Below are 16109 nucleotides of genomic sequence, written 5' to 3'. Positions count from 1 at the left end.
TTCTCAGAACTATAAACACTATGAATAAAATGCACACGTGTTACTTAACAACGGGCACCTTTGTGAAAACTCATAAAGGAAGAAAACACGTGGTGAAAGCATTTTGACCGAGGGTTTTCTAACTTCAAAAATCATTTTAACCAAGCTATTCTCAAGAAATTCACCAGAAATTATGAGACATAATAAATACGAGGAACTAGAAAGCATAAAGCCAAAACAACAACACTAGGACCATTTGTTGGATAAATAAACAAATAACTTTTAGAATATCCTGTATAATTGATTAAATAATAATGTGTTTAGTTTAACTTCAAAAGATAGTATTTTATATGGATTAATAACTCAAAATAATGATAGATTCATATTAATATTAAGCCAATGATGTATATATTTGTATCGACACTGGGTTTTCCTGTTGGTTTCCCCATGTCACTGTCTTTAGAAACCTAAAGAAAGGTGAGGAACAGGGCAAATGCTGATTACAAAAGGCTACAAGTCGGACCACAGCCGCAACACTAAATATATAAAGAAATATTATAATCTAACTTTGTTTGTATTTTTAATACATGCCAACATTATTCTCAATACTATAAACAATAATAGTAAGAACATACTGACTAAGAATAATATTATAATAAATAATAGGGTAGGAAATATTAATTAGTTAAACACCAAAAGAAATAATAACTAATTGCTTAAACTGCAAATATAAGAATCTAAGGAAAGTATAAGAATAATATAGAGATAAGCATGACAGCCCTCCCATATGATACTTGTGTGTGTGGGGTACCTAGTTAGTATACAGTAAACCTCACATAAAAGTTATAAGAAGCTCATATTAGTGTTGTATTCAGAATATATGCTGTTGTATGCGTTCTGTAAAGCAGTTAGATGAAGACATGTATATGTTAAGGTGTATTGGTGTGAACCAGGGAGGGAAGTGAAACTGGAAAACTCGGACCTAAAACCGAGACTCCTTGTAACGCTACTCCCAGCAAGGCAGCTGGCAACGAGCACTTGCTGTAAGATGAGAAACCACTGAATAAAATCCAAGCTCCTCTGGATAATTATTTTATTTATCATTTAAAACAGTCCCCCTAACTAAAGTTTCACCTTTTCACCTTAATTTAATCTATAAATCCCATTATCAAAAGAACTGAATTAATAAACAACAACAAAATTTAAGAAATTGATCCGCGTGACTGCAACTCACACTTCAGTCCAGAAGAGGCGTTACGAGCAAAATCTGTTGACCTCTTCGCTGGACATAACGATCCAGCGAGGGTCGCTTGCTAAGCAGCGCGAGGTCACTGCAGATCGCATTAGTTGAGCCCGACCCCGTTTCATGCCGGTCAGACGAGAGCGCCATGATAAACAAGCAATCGAAAGGCTTTGTTCGACCGAGGCGGTTTCAGCAATGCTCGACCGCTCGAAGAACGGAAGCCATTTCGGTTTGCAGTTCACGCTCTTTCGCGTGTGACAGGCGCAATATATTCGATACCAGCAGGCTAAATACCTGCTGCGAGAACCCATGCTGGAAGGTTGCCAGGCTATCTGCAGGTATTGCGGTGTTAACTAATTATTTCTACCGGTGTTATAATGCTGCCAGTGACAGCTATACCTGGTACGCCTGTCACCAGCTGCACTGTAACAAGAGGCCAGATGCCTGTTTTTAGTGTTGGCACAACGCTGTTCAGGCCTAATGACATGAGTGGAAGCCAGCGATCGACTCCACAATGCCATCGCCAGTGGTCATCGGCCGGTTGACCAATATCGCTTGGTTAAACGTAAAACGTGACAGCTCATGTCGCATTCTGGTATTCTAACAAGCACGTTTGGCGTCAACAAGCGGTGACGGACCATTTGAGCCATGCTAGGTGCAATAATGTTAGCTAAAGGCGTGTTTTCGCTGCGGGCACTTAAAATTGTTTGCTACGATGACGCAGCGCAACACTGAAGAAAATGACAGTTGATGTTGTTCAGAAGACCTACTTTAACTTATGTGCTACAACAATTTTGTATATAAACAAAATGCATTATTTGTAATATATAATTTATTATAAATTAAGTTAAATAATTCAAATTATAGTGAATTTGCCGCGTAATGCATCAAATCGACATCTACTATATCATCGGATATAATACCTTTCCCCGTAAATTAAAATTCGACATACATGTTATGTCGAATTTTCTTCAACTATAACTGTAATTGAAAGCCAAATGAAACTGCTGGGTAATGAATTAGTAATTTAGTATGAAAAGAATAACGAGAGTTTCTCCAAAATTGTTTTCACACATTTAAATTGCTTATACGTTACATCCACTCGGTGCTTCGATTTTAATGTTAAATTTTTATTTGAATATATTTTTTTTTTTTATTATTATTATTATTATTATTATTATTTTTTTTTTTTTTTTTTATTATTAGTCAATAGGTATTGTTACAGACAGGACAGAGTGTTTACTTATTTCTAGGTACATGATTGTATATAGACATACACATACAACAATTTTACACATACATCCATGTAAACATATAACTTAAAGATATAATATATTTTTAATACATGAAACATTGTACTATTTTATATTTACTAATCATAGATATGCCAGCTTTAATTTGTTAGTGTGAACTACTTTGGTTCGGGAAGGAGTTAATTGATTGTTACGTTCCCATTGTTGAAAACCTCTGTAATTTTATACGGGCCGGTATAATTGGGGTCTAGTTTATTTGTCTTCGAATCGTTTACTAAAATGCCCAGTCTCCTTCGGTAAATTCTTTAGGGTTGACTCTACGATCATAATACTCTTTGGATTTTAATTTTGCTCTTTCTAAATTTGCAGCAGCTTTTGATTGTGTTTCTCTTAATTTTATTACTAGATCTCCTAAATAATCGATGTAAGTTTTATCGTTACTCTCGCGAATAAAGCTTGATGGAAATTTGGCAATCCCCCAAATATTAATTCATGTGGGGTAAATCCTGCACCTTCATGGATGGAGGTATTATAAGAAAACATTGCATACTTTAACCAGGTATCCCAATCCCGATTTTGGTCAATAAAATGTCGAAGATATTCAACCAATACTAAATGACTTCGTTCTTAAAGAACCATTTGTTTGTGGATGAAAAGCAGTGGTCTGAATTTCCTGATTTAAATAATTTTGCTAAATGTTTTGCTAACTAGTCCTGTAAAATTTTTACCTTGATCCGTGAGAATAGATTCAGGGCAACGAATATGCAAAATGAAGTTTCAGCAAAGACTTTAGCAATATTTTCAGCGGTAGCTTCTTGCCAAAGGAATGGCTAATGAATATTTAGTTAAATTATCTTGAATGGTTAGTACATTTATTACCAGAGTTGGTTATCGGTAAAAGCCCCACGATATCGAGAGCAATCTTTTCAAATGCAACTTGTGGTGTGTCAGTTATTATCATGGGTTGCCTTGTCTTAACACGTACTAATTTATTTCTTTGACACAAAATACATTGTCTAATAAAATTTTGAACCTCAGTCTTCATGTTTTCCCAATAATATTGTTGCCTTATACGACCGTTGGTTTATATGACAACCCCTTATGACCCCCTACTGCTGATTCATGTGTTTCTCGTATAATTTCTGGTCTGCGCTCGACCGGAGGAACTTCGATTTGGTTTAAACAAAGTGTTATGTAGTACCCTTCTGGAAATGTTTTAGTTAAATGTGATTTTATGTTACCCCATGGTAATTTATCTAATCCATCCCCCGTTCTTGCTATTCTAACTGTTTTTACATCAAAATAGTCCATTGCTTCTTTTAATTTAGTTATACCCGTAAGAACGTCATTTAACTGGGTCCTATCTTCTATTTTTAATTTAACTATTACCGTAAAAATGTGAAGGTTTCTCTTTTTAGAAATTATTACTTGACCTATTTCTACCTGGTCAGGAAATTCCGCTACGTTAATAAAATTTTTATTTATAAGTTCTTGAGTTATTTGGGTTTTTGATTTAAAATCGGCTGACCAAAAATGAGCAATATTATCTTTTTTCATAAATATACCATCTCTAGTTTCGGAGAACACGTCGGGTAATGTTACCCTTTTTAAACGCTTTGGAGGTTGGGTGGCGTTTTCGGGGATTTTATCAATTTCTTCGTCAGAGGAGTAAAGATCATCATCAGAAACGGGTTCGGGAAAAGAATCGTCACTGTCGGAATCATCTGTCTCACTAGCTGCAGCAGGATACAAAGAAACCTGACGCTCACAACTATCTACACTTGTTGTTTCTTTAACTTCAACTCCATTTGACTCTATCTCACTTCTTTTAGATGACTCAAATGTTAGTACTTCAGCATGCACATTCAATATTTCTCTTACATCAGACATATCGAGGGGCTAGGACGTCCTCACTGGCACCTCTTGCGTGGGGAGCTCACAACCCCATGCTAACTTTTGAGCTTGGTATAACTATTGCGGGTGCGTTATGCATCCATGCCAGGGCTCTTTGCGACCTTTCTGAAGGGTATGCTCGTTTTGGATCCAACAACCGGTCTCCCTGAGCCCAGAGTACTGGCTCCGTTCGGGGCACAACTTCGTCTTTGACGTCAGGTCGACAGGTCGTCGGGAAAGCATCACTCTCCTTCTGAATTTTTTCTGGCTTTAACTTTAACTTTGATGCCTTAAACAATCTTTGGGGTAAATCATTCTTCTCAACAGTCTTTAAATCATTTGACTGCTTAAACTTGCTGAGCTCATCTTCAAGAAGTGGTTCATTAAATTTTGTACTTTTAGTCAATAAAATATTAACTAAATTTATATTAGCAGTGATTTCTAGAGAGAGCATCAGCATTCGCATTTAATCGGCCTGGCTTATAAATGATATCGTACTGATACTCTCGTAATTTCAATAGCCAGTGTAGAAGTCGTGAGGTAGGGTCCTTAATTCTATGAGCCCAAACTAAAGGTCTATGATCAGTGACTAAATAGAGCTTGTTACCATACAAGTAAGGTCGATAGTGTTTTACCGCAAAAACAATTGCAAATAACTCTTTTTCGATAACGGAATAGTTTAACTCTGCTCCTTTTAGGAGTTTTGAGGCATAGGCAACGGGAAGATCTTTTCCGATCTCACCTTGACTTAGAACAGCACCGAGAGCATAGAAAGATGCGTCGGTAGTTACAATAAAGGTTTTGTGAAATCGGGAAACTTTAGAATGGGTTCTTGACATAACAAATCTCGGAGATTTTCAAAGGCCTTTTGTCTTTCGTCAGACCAACGAAAAGGTTGCCCTTTCTTCAATAGTTGAGTAAAGGGGCGAGATATTGATGCAAAATTAGGTATGAACCGGCGATAATAGCCTGTTAAGCCCAAAAACTCTCTTATTTTCTTTGCATTAGTAGGGACAGGGAAGTTTTTGACTGAACTTATTTTGCCAGGATCGGGACTCAACCCATCCTGACTAATTATGTGACCTAGGTAAGTGACGCTTGTTTGAAGAAACCGACATTTATCCGTTTGTAACAATAGCCTAGCCGTCTGTAGCCTTCCCAACAACTTAATTACTTTTCTTTCATGCTCTTCTAATGAACTAGCGTAAACAACGATATCATCAAGGTAAACAAATAGTTCAATACCTTGTAACCCTGACAATATATTGTCCATTAATCGTTGGAATGTACTAGGGGAGTTCTTCAGCCCAAAAGGCATTCTTTTGAAATGATAATGACCGTTGGGGGTAGAGAAAGCAGTTTTAATTTTGTCTGCTTCATCCATGAGGATCTGATGAAATCCGGAGGCTAAGTCAAATACTGAGAAATATTTAGCACCACCAAGTTGATCTAAAATCTCTACAATATTTGGCAGGGGATACGCATCTCCGACGGTTTTTCATTAAGGTGACGAAAATCAATGACAACTCGCCATCTTTTTCGCCAGATGAACTTGGTTTTGCTGACTATCCATACTGGTGAATTATACGGAGAGTTACTTGTTTCTATTATCCCTCCTTCTAACATTTCTTTTACCTGCCTTTGAATTTCCTCTTTATGCACTTGTGGATACCTGTACTGTCTTGTATTAATTGGTATATCGTCAGTTGTTATAATTTTATGTTTCACGTCATTAGTTCCTATTAATTTATCCCCAGGCAAATAAAATTGATATGGAAATTTGACAACTATTCTTACTATGCTGTTTCTTTCTTCTGTATTTAGTTCGTCAAGATGTAGTGTTTGTATTAGTTTTTGGACTCTTTCCCGTGTCAAGTCATCTCGAGTTTTATCACTTATATTTTCTTCCCTTTTTCTATTCTTGTTTAGACCTTCAGTTTCAATTTCCTCCAGCGTCACAGATGGTAGTTCTATCTTCCTTTCCTCTTCATTACAATTTACTACAAAAATCCAGGCGATCCAGTTTCTATTTCTAACTAAGGCACTTCCAGCATATATATTTTGCTCCAAATTAAGTTTTTGTATTACTCCTTCTTGTACCTCTCGGTTTGTTATTCTAACTGCAACCTGCATCCTACATCTTGCTGGGATTTTGACATAATGTTTTTCCAACGGTATACTGATATGTTTACGATTTATTTTCAAAGCATTGTCCTCGAAACAGATGGTGGCCTTGAAAGTTTGAAGAAAATCTAAGCCCAAAATTCCGTCTTGTTTTAGGGGTATATCCGGTCCAATAACTTGAAATTTACAACAAATAGAATTAAAATTAATAGAAACTTGCCCGAGGGTGATGGCTGATCCAGACGTTATTCCTGAAAGTTTATATTTAACACTTTTGTCGATTTTTAAGCTCGGTGATAAACAAGATATTTTTATCAAATTAACGTCTGCGCCTGAGTCTATTAGTAGTCAGTACTTTTTGCATTTTAATAGTTCATCACTGGTAATAGTGATGCAGGGTGGCGTAACATGGTTTGATTCGGCAAGTTGTATAGACGCTTCAATTTGGGATGTTGACCGTTCCGTTTCGACTTTATTACTTTGATTTGTACCGTTATTTTGATCGCTGCCATCAGTAATAGCGGCTTGGTTTGGGTTAGGAGTATTTGTTACACCCATAGTATGTTTTCGTCTACAAACAGAAGCTACGTGATTCCTTCTACCGCAAGCTGTACAAAACAAATTTGAAGCTCTACATTCCGACTTAATGTGTCCTTGACCTCCACATCGGTAGCAAATCTTAGATTTCCGGTTAAATTTATGAAAATTTTCGTCATTGTATGTCTGAGCCACGTGTACGGCAGCAACTGCAGGATGATTTTTAAAACTTGAGCCTTGACCTGGCTTGTGATGATTATTATTTCTCTTTCCTCCTTGGTAACCGCCCGTGAAATTAATGTAACCTGATGTATCATTAGTTCCCATATTATGAGCCCGAGTATTGAAAAGTGAATCCCTCTGTTCCAGTTCCTTTTCTAATTCTAAAAGCTAAATCGATCGCTTGTAATAAAGTTAAAGGTTTTGACTCGCTACCCAAAGCCTAACTGTCCTCTTAAACCGCGTACAAAACTGTCCCGCGCTCCTTCTCGTGTGCTCGCTAATAACCCGGTTCTTATTTCTCCCGAATGTTTGTCAATAATTACTTCAGAAGTACCTTGGACGATTTCTTTGATTCTAGTTGCAAAATCTACAATAGATTCGCCTTCATTTTGATGGATATTAGAAAGAAGTGATTGCCACTGAGACAATGTGCGCCTTGGCGCTAAAGCAATTACGAGGTTGTTCAGAACTTCTTCAAAAGTTAATTCTGATTCACTCGAAACATATCTACTAGCTTTGCCTTGAATGCGGGACTTTATTAATTGAGTCAAATACAATTTACCAGATGGATGTATCAAATTTACCGTTTGTTTGCAAAGTTCAATGAAACTATTTACCGGCATATTTTCTCCATTGAAAATAGGAATTAAACTCACTGCATCTTTGATATTCATATAAGCGAGGGTGAAAAGATCGTTTGATCTTTGAAGATTATTTGTAGCATAACTGTGTTCATTATTTTTTACTAGGTAAAACAGGTGTATTGAGCAGTGTAAGATTATTGAAAGTATTAGTAATTGGGATAGAATTATCAAAAGTTGCCGAGGAAAGGCCAGACGTACTTTCAGTATTATTGTTACTAATAGGAATACTTTCGACTACTTCTTCTGGTACTGTGAGAGGGGTTTCTTCTATAGCAATGATTTTTGTGGAAGGGGTTGAAGTTGACATTTTGGTGCCGTTCATTGAGATGTAAAACCTAAATATTTCTTACTAAATTATTTAAGTTAACTAGAAATTTTATAAATTGAAATAAAATATGGATCCAATTATCCTCGGATAAAATGATAATAATTCAAATTTGTCGTTAAATGATATTGAGATTGACAGGTGTTTTGACAGCTTTTAGTATAATTTATCTTTTATAAAATTTTAATAAAATTTAAGAGCAATTTTACTTATGCAGTAACAAAACTATGATCGCAAATTTTTAAAAATAATTTTCAGTATCAACAGTTAGTCAATTTTATCAAATAGTCCCGAAATTTATCAAGCTTCTGTCGATCTCGATGTCATAATAATTGCTACTTTACCAAAATCTTTAACTGACGTTATATAAGATTATTATTTTAAAAATCAATAGATTTCATCGCTAGCATATCATATGACTTACAATTATAACTTACAGTTTGCAGATGTGATACAGGCAGAATACTTATAACTATTAAAATTCACTGTCACTCACAAATTGCCCTTTTAAACACTAATTTTTTGCACTACCGCTAAATTCACTACACAGATGGCTGTATCTCAGGTAGCAGTTCCTTAGTAGATGACCCTCGATGGTTGGATTGGCTCGTTCAATTTCCACTTGGTTTCCTGGATCGTTGACCTCGTAGATTATTTCAGTGGTCCTTGATTCTCGATTTCCTCGATGATTTCGATGACCCCTGATTTTTGGTTTCGTAGATGTGTCCAATGGAAATCGAATTTGTCACCGAAATTTTGCGTTTTTAAATTTGAATGGGGTGAATTAATTAATTCACCTGAATCCCGACTACTGTGACTATCCCACCGCTGTCACCAGTTGTTATGTCCAGCGAGGTCACTAGATTGCTCGTAACGCCTCTTCTGGACTGAAGTGTGAGTTGTAGTCACGCGGGATCAATTTAAATTTGTTGTTGTTTATTAATTCAGTTTTGATAATGGGATTTGTTAGATTAAATTAAGAAAAGGGGGAAACTTTAGTTAGGGGGACTGTTTTAAATGATAAATAAATAATTATCAGAGAGCTTGATTTTATTCAGTGGTTTCATCTACAGCAAGTGCTCGGTTACGGCTCTCAGGGAGAAGTGTTATTACAAGGAGTCTCGGTTTTAGGTCCGAGTTTTCCAGTTTCACTTCCTCCCTCTCTGGTTCACACCAATACACTTAACATATACATGTCTTCATCTAACGTTTACAGAACGCATACAATAACATATATTCGAATACACACTAATACTTATAACTTTTATATGTAGGTTTACTGTATACTAACTAGGTACCCACACACAGACATATGTGAGGGCTGTCATGCTATCCTATATTATTCTTATACTTTAGATTCTTATATTTGTTAGTTACAATAGTTATTACTTTTGGTGTTTAACTAATTATTTCTACCCTTATTATTTATTATAATATTATTCTTAGTCAGTATTTTACTATTATTATTATAGTATTATAATTGCATGTATTATTGCTTATTAAATATTAACAAAGTTAGATTATAATATTTCTTTATATATTTTTAGTGTTGCGGCTGTGGTCCGACTTGTGCCTTTTGTATCGCATTTGCCCTGTTCCTCACCTTTCTTTAGGCTCTAAAGACAGTGACATGGGGAAACCACAGGAAAAACCCATGTCGATACAAATATATACATCATATTAATATTAATATGAATCTATCATTATTTGGTTATTAATCCATATAAAAACTATCCTTTAGTTAAACTAAAACATTAATATTACTTAATAATTATAAGATATTCTAAAAGTATTTGTTTATTTATCTAACAAATGGTCCTAGTGTTGGTTGTTTTAAGGCTTTATGCTTTCTATTTCGTATTTATTATATCTCATAATTTGTGACCTCTTGAGAATATTTAGCTAAAATGATTTTAGTTAGAAAAACCCTTAATAAAATGTTTAACACGTGTTTTCCTTTTTATGAGTTTTCACAAAGGTCTAGTTGTTAAGTAACACGTGTGCATTTTATTCAAGTACTTTTATAGTTCTGGGAAATGTTGACAAAGTTAGTTGGTTGATTGTTTATTTAAGGAGATTACTATACTTTAACTTATGTGCTACAACAATTTTGTATATAAACAAAATGCATTATTTGTAATATATAATTTATTATAAATTAAGTTAAATAATTCAAATTATAGTGAATTTGCCGCGTAATGCATCAAATCGACATCTACTATATCATCGGATATAACACACTTGTTACTTGTGGATCCAAAATAGGGACAAAATGGGGTCATTTCTCAGTCATTACGTACATGTGTGCAGATGCAAAACAAAAATATCAACAATTAAAGTATAATAAATGAATTGGCACCTAATCAATAAATAAAAACAAACTTTAAAATGAATTATTTTAAAGTTTCTGATGGAAAGGCTACAGTTAGATTACCTGTAAAAGATAATAAAATATCTGTACAAACTATTAAAGCTTATTTTCCTGGTGTAAGTGACCAGTGTATGCAATTAGTTGAAAATTTTCCTTTACTATAATTAAAAAAATATTATTTATTTATTTATTTAGTTTTTTTTATTTATTAATTGATGAGCTAACCAGGCTTCCGCTAACCAGGAGAAGTAGGACGGTATATTATAATCACAGCGCCATCTATTGCCAAAAAAAAACAAATCAAGTATCTAAAAGAAATGGTCAATACGCCGGGTTCTTGTTCAGCTGATTATTTGATTGTCTTGAAATAAAATTCTGGAACCTAGCGTTCATGTCACTTTTACTTAAGTGCTTGAGTGTAAAATGGCAGAAATCTAGTGTCTCAGTTACTGTTCGGCTATGTATATATATTTGTGTACATTAAAAAAATAATAAAAACCGCGATTTAAAAACTACATTAATACTATATATAGTAATTTAAATAAACAAATTAATTCTTTTTAAAATACATGCCATACTGCAGTAATTAAACAATGTTTTATTTACATTAATATTTGTTTTTTTGATAGATACTAATGGGTAAATATTTTACGGTTAATTACAAAATAAATATGTATTATTAAAATATTAAATAAGTATTTTAGTGGTTTATAAATATGACACTTCGTTAATTAAAATGACAATCGAGTATTTTATAAAATACTTTTATTGTTTTTGTGTTATAATTCCAGTTTGAGAGATGTAATACCTTATTTATATTTTTTGTTATCGATTTTGTGTTTGAAAAAAAAAAAAAAAATTGACGTTATTTTTAATTATTTTTTTTTTTTGTAACAAAATTTTAATTTTTAACATTAGTTAATTTAAATTTATATTTTTAGGAATTATGGACTGTTTTAGTGTTGTCTTTAATTAATTGAAATTCAATAATGGCACCTCGTCGCGCAGAAGAGTGCCCTTTAAAGCGGGTCGCTGCTCCAGGATGTCGTTTACCAGCACGTTTACCTTCTGGTGAAATTTTGACTGATATTACGCAAAAAGAGTGGAAATTAGGATCACGATTAGGTTGCGGAGGCTTTGGTGATATTTATCTTGGTAATTATTGTTTATTTAATTATCTCATCATAATTAATTATCATTTATTTAAGTGCTTTTCGATCAGCCACGTGTTTGAATAATTAAATATCTAAATAATAAATCATTTATATTTTTTTCAGCATCGGATGATGTTAACAAGACTGTTGGACAAGATGCCAAATATGTCATTAAAATTGAACCTCACCATAACGGCCCTCTTTTTGTAGAAATGAATTTTTATATTAGAGTTGCTCGTCAACATATGAGTAAGTTTTATTTTTTATTTTATTTATTAACTAATTATTATAGTTTATTTTATCTTCACAAAACACTTGTCGTTATGTAATGTCGTTATTTCTAATATTTTTTAAGGACATAAATTTAAATTTAATATTTAGAAGTGTCTATTCGCACGTATAAAAATCCTGATAAATCTACGCAGCGTGGATTTAAAGCCCTTACATTCACATGGCATGGATTTATCAGGACTTTTTTCGTACCAATAGACATGTCTTTAATATTTACATTAATTAAATATTTATATAAGAAACACATTCAATAACTAATAAATATTTAAATTTTAGTTAAAGACTATTGTCAATCACAAAAAATAAGTCGAATAGGAATACCGACCTACGAAGGAGCAGGATCTCATGTGTGGAAAGGGGAAAGATTTAGGTTTCTTGTAATTCCTCGTTACGGAGTTGATGTGGGTAAATTATTTGTATCCAGTGGACGTAAATTACATACTAAACTCGTCAACAATCTTGCCGTTCAGATGGTGAGTATTTCAAATATAAAATCAAATATTAACAAATAAGATTTTTTTCTATCACACTGATCATTAAATATTTGCTTTCTTCTTATTATAATAACAGCTAGACGCACTAGAGTACATTCACAGTCACGGTTACGCTCACGCAGACGTCAAAGGATCGAATATTGTGTTGGAACTCAACGGACAAATATCGAATAATCCTCGAGCGTACTTGGTGGATTTCGGATTAGCTTATCGATTTAAAACAGCAGCGGGTGTACACAAACCTTTTGTACATGATGAAAGACGGGCTCATGAAGGGACTTTAGAGTTTACATCCAGAGATGCTCATCATGGAAGTAAATATTTTATTTTTTATCGAAGATTTTTTTAAATATAAAATTTATTGGTATTTTACAAGTTTTTTTTTTCTTTTATTTTTTTTTTAGCTCATTCACGAAGAGGTGATATGGAAACACTAGGTTACAATATATTGCAATGGTTATGTGGTAAATTACCTTGGGAAAAAGAAGACGGTGGCATGAGATCGTCCTGTAATCCAGAAGAAGTTCACGCACAAAAAGAAGCACTTTTATCAGATATTCCACTCTTCATGCGAAAATGTTTTCCTGAAAATAAACCTCCAGGTAAATATTAAAGTTTATCAATATAATTACCATGAAACCCTTGTAAATCATGCATTTCATTTAATTTAACCGAAATGATTATATATTATCAAGTTGAGTTTATTTAAAAAAAAAAAAAATTATTTATATATATATATATATATATATATATATATATATATATATATATATATATATATATATATGTTACAGCTGCAATAATGGCATACATGAAGTACATTGCATCATTGGATTTCGAGGCGAAACCAAATTATTCATATTTACGTAGTTTATTTAATCGCGGTGGTAAAATAGAACGCACGCCGCAGTCGACAGTACGCCGTAAGAGAATTTCCGATGAAAATAATTCATGTGAAAGGCCCATAAAAATGCCATACTTAAGAGAACGAAGACCTTGTAAGCCAGTTAATGGAGAAGGAAGAATAACAAGAAATACACAAGCAGCTATTGAAGTTGAGGAGTTTTGCTGGGAAGAGGTATTAGCACGTCATCCTGATAAACTTGCTAAAGTTATTGTTCAACCGATAAACTCACCTTTAACTCCGCCACCGTCTCCACCCCCGCAATTGTTACCCTCACCACCATCTTTACCAACTTACGCTATGCTCCACGTTATTCAACGTATGAAAGATCGGCAGTCTGGCGTATTGAAACAAAAGTCTAAGTCGTATGAGTAAGTTGACGCAAACATCTTTTATTTATATACAAATGGTCATAAAAAAAAAATTCTAAGTCATAGCCTTCGTAGAAATTTTTTTACTGCTACGCTCAAAGGCGTTAATTTTTTCGCATTCACAAAACCGTAAAATGTTTAGATGGGTTTCATATTCTATGACACTTTACATGAATATAGTATCAGCTTGCATTTCAATGTCAAGGATATTTATTGCGAAAAATATATTTACAAGGCTATTTAACGCGTTACTTTAGACAATTATGAGCTTCAGAGAAGATATTATATTTATAAAACTATAAAAGAAATTTTAAATAATTTTATGGCCATTTCTTAATTGTAATACTTGTTTTAAATTACGTTATTAATTTATGAATTTATTATTTGCAGTCATGAATTAAAAGTTAAGTGGATGACACCAGCGATGGAAGAAGTCGCTCAGTTAAAAAGAAATAAACAATCCAATACGGCTAAAACCACGACAATGTCCCCGCGTTTAACTCGCTCGCGTGTGGCACAACAAAAACGTAAGTGATAAAATAAAAATAATAATTATTTATTTATTTTAATGTCACAAATAAAGAGGCAAATTATGTATTGGAATCTACTTAAATTATTGTTAAACTGATCTTGAAATAAAAAAAAATATAATTATTATTATTATTGCAATACTCAAAAAAACAGTTAAAAATTAACGTAGCCGTTGGCAGTACGAATTATAAAAATTTCTCAATACAATCAAGTTTCGTAAATTAATTAATAAATTAATAATAGGTTTTGAAACAAAAATATACTTTTAATTACAGCTAGTATTACTGTATATTTAAGTTGACTAATTAATTAATCGATTAATTAATTGGATAATTTTTTAAGTAAAGAGGGTTTATGGAACGTTGTCAAGTTACTGTAAAAGATATCTTAAATATGCTTCTTTCATAAGTCACGCCTGAGACACATGTCTCGCCAATTTTTATAAGACTGTATTATCTCCATTTGTTTATTAATTTTATTACTTCTACTATGATTATTGTCATTGTAATTTTATCTATTGATCATTATTTAAGTCTGTATATATTATTAAGATCAACTGAAAACCATGAAAACAATAGTTGTGTATTTGTCAGAATTGTAATACTGACAGAAATTTAATTTAAGAAAACTCGATAATTCTACTTCCATTTTAGAATTTCGTTTAATTATTTGTATGATTAATTTATTTAAAAATTTTCGTTATTATGTATTCATAATATATCATTGTGATTTATTTTTATTTAAAAAAAATCTGTTTAGTTTCGTTTGATAATTCTTTTTTAATATTTATATAATAAAACATTGTCAAAAAATTATTTTTGTATTTTTTTTACTGTATTAGTTAACGAGTTGACATGAATTATTTCAATTATTTTATATTATCACTGTTTAATGGTTATGTATTTTTCATTCCTTTATACATTATCAATTTTTTCTGTTGAGTAGTTAATCTTATCAAATAGTTGTCATTAATTAATTAACGATTAATTAAAGTGTGCGTTTATTATTATTCTATTATTTTTTGTAAGTCAAAGAAAAGAAAAAGAATTGCGTAATGTAATTATAATTATACTTATAAATTAAAATAAAAATAGTGAAGAAAATATAATAACCCTTTGAAAATAATCTATACCGCATTGATTGTTAATTAGACATTAAAAAGAACTAAAATTAATAAAATTGTGGAAATTTAATTAATGTCGGTATAGTGCTTAAAAGTCATGAAACGTATAATTAAATGCTTACGCTTGGCATACTATGATAATAAATATAAACATTAAACAAAATATTTAAATTTTAATCATTATCATCTATGACTTTTATAACTGACCACGCTTCAATAATTAATACAATTAATCAAAATTTATCAAACAACAATTGTTAATAATTATCATTAAATTTATACTTATCAGTTTGGTCAGTAAAAATTTAGAAAAGAATTACGCTTTCGTAATAAATTGATAAATGTTAACATTACTCATTATTATTCATGTAAATATTAATAAAAATATTATATAGAAAAATTTCTATAGTACACTCGAATTTTTTTTTCCGTCCTAATTTTACATCATACCAAACCGTAGGTACTATTCTATAAATAAGTCCCTCAACTCGACAAATATCCAGACGAAACATTCACCAGCGGAAATATGATGTTAATGTGTATATATATTTAATAATGTTTAAAAAATAAATAACTAAAAAAGTACCTCTATACTTATACTTGAAAAAATAATTTATTTGACAGTGGTAAGAAATTTTGATAGCCGTATT

At 32.3% G+C, this 16109-nt stretch overlaps 1 protein-coding gene across 2 annotated transcripts; it reads left to right on the top strand.

Annotated features, from left to right (window-relative positions):
* Positions 1–10615: 10615 nt before the first annotated feature.
* LOC123275515 (serine/threonine-protein kinase VRK1-like) lies at positions 10616–14524 on the top strand. 2 transcript variants are annotated; one of them, XM_044743678.1, is made up of 8 exons: positions 10616–10707; positions 11533–11746; positions 11869–11994; positions 12313–12509; positions 12607–12844; positions 12935–13132; positions 13325–13805; positions 14196–14524. In XM_044743678.1, the coding sequence occupies exons 2-8, from the start codon at positions 11581–11583 to the stop codon at positions 14338–14340; spliced, it is 1551 nt and encodes a 516-aa protein (XP_044599613.1). In that variant the 5' UTR covers positions 10616–10707; positions 11533–11580; the 3' UTR covers positions 14341–14524. The 2 variants fall into 2 exon arrangements, with proteins under 2 accessions (XP_044599613.1, XP_044599612.1); XM_044743677.1 differs by lacking the exon at positions 10616–10707 and adding an exon at positions 10893–11230.
* Positions 14525–16109: the final 1585 nt, after the last annotated feature.

The sequence above is a fragment of the Cotesia glomerata genome, linkage group LG2 (assembly GCF_020080835.1).
Source record: "Cotesia glomerata isolate CgM1 linkage group LG2, MPM_Cglom_v2.3, whole genome shotgun sequence".
Classification (NCBI taxonomy): domain Eukaryota; kingdom Metazoa; phylum Arthropoda; class Insecta; order Hymenoptera; family Braconidae; genus Cotesia; species Cotesia glomerata.
This window is presented reverse-complemented; position numbering and strand designations above follow the sequence as displayed.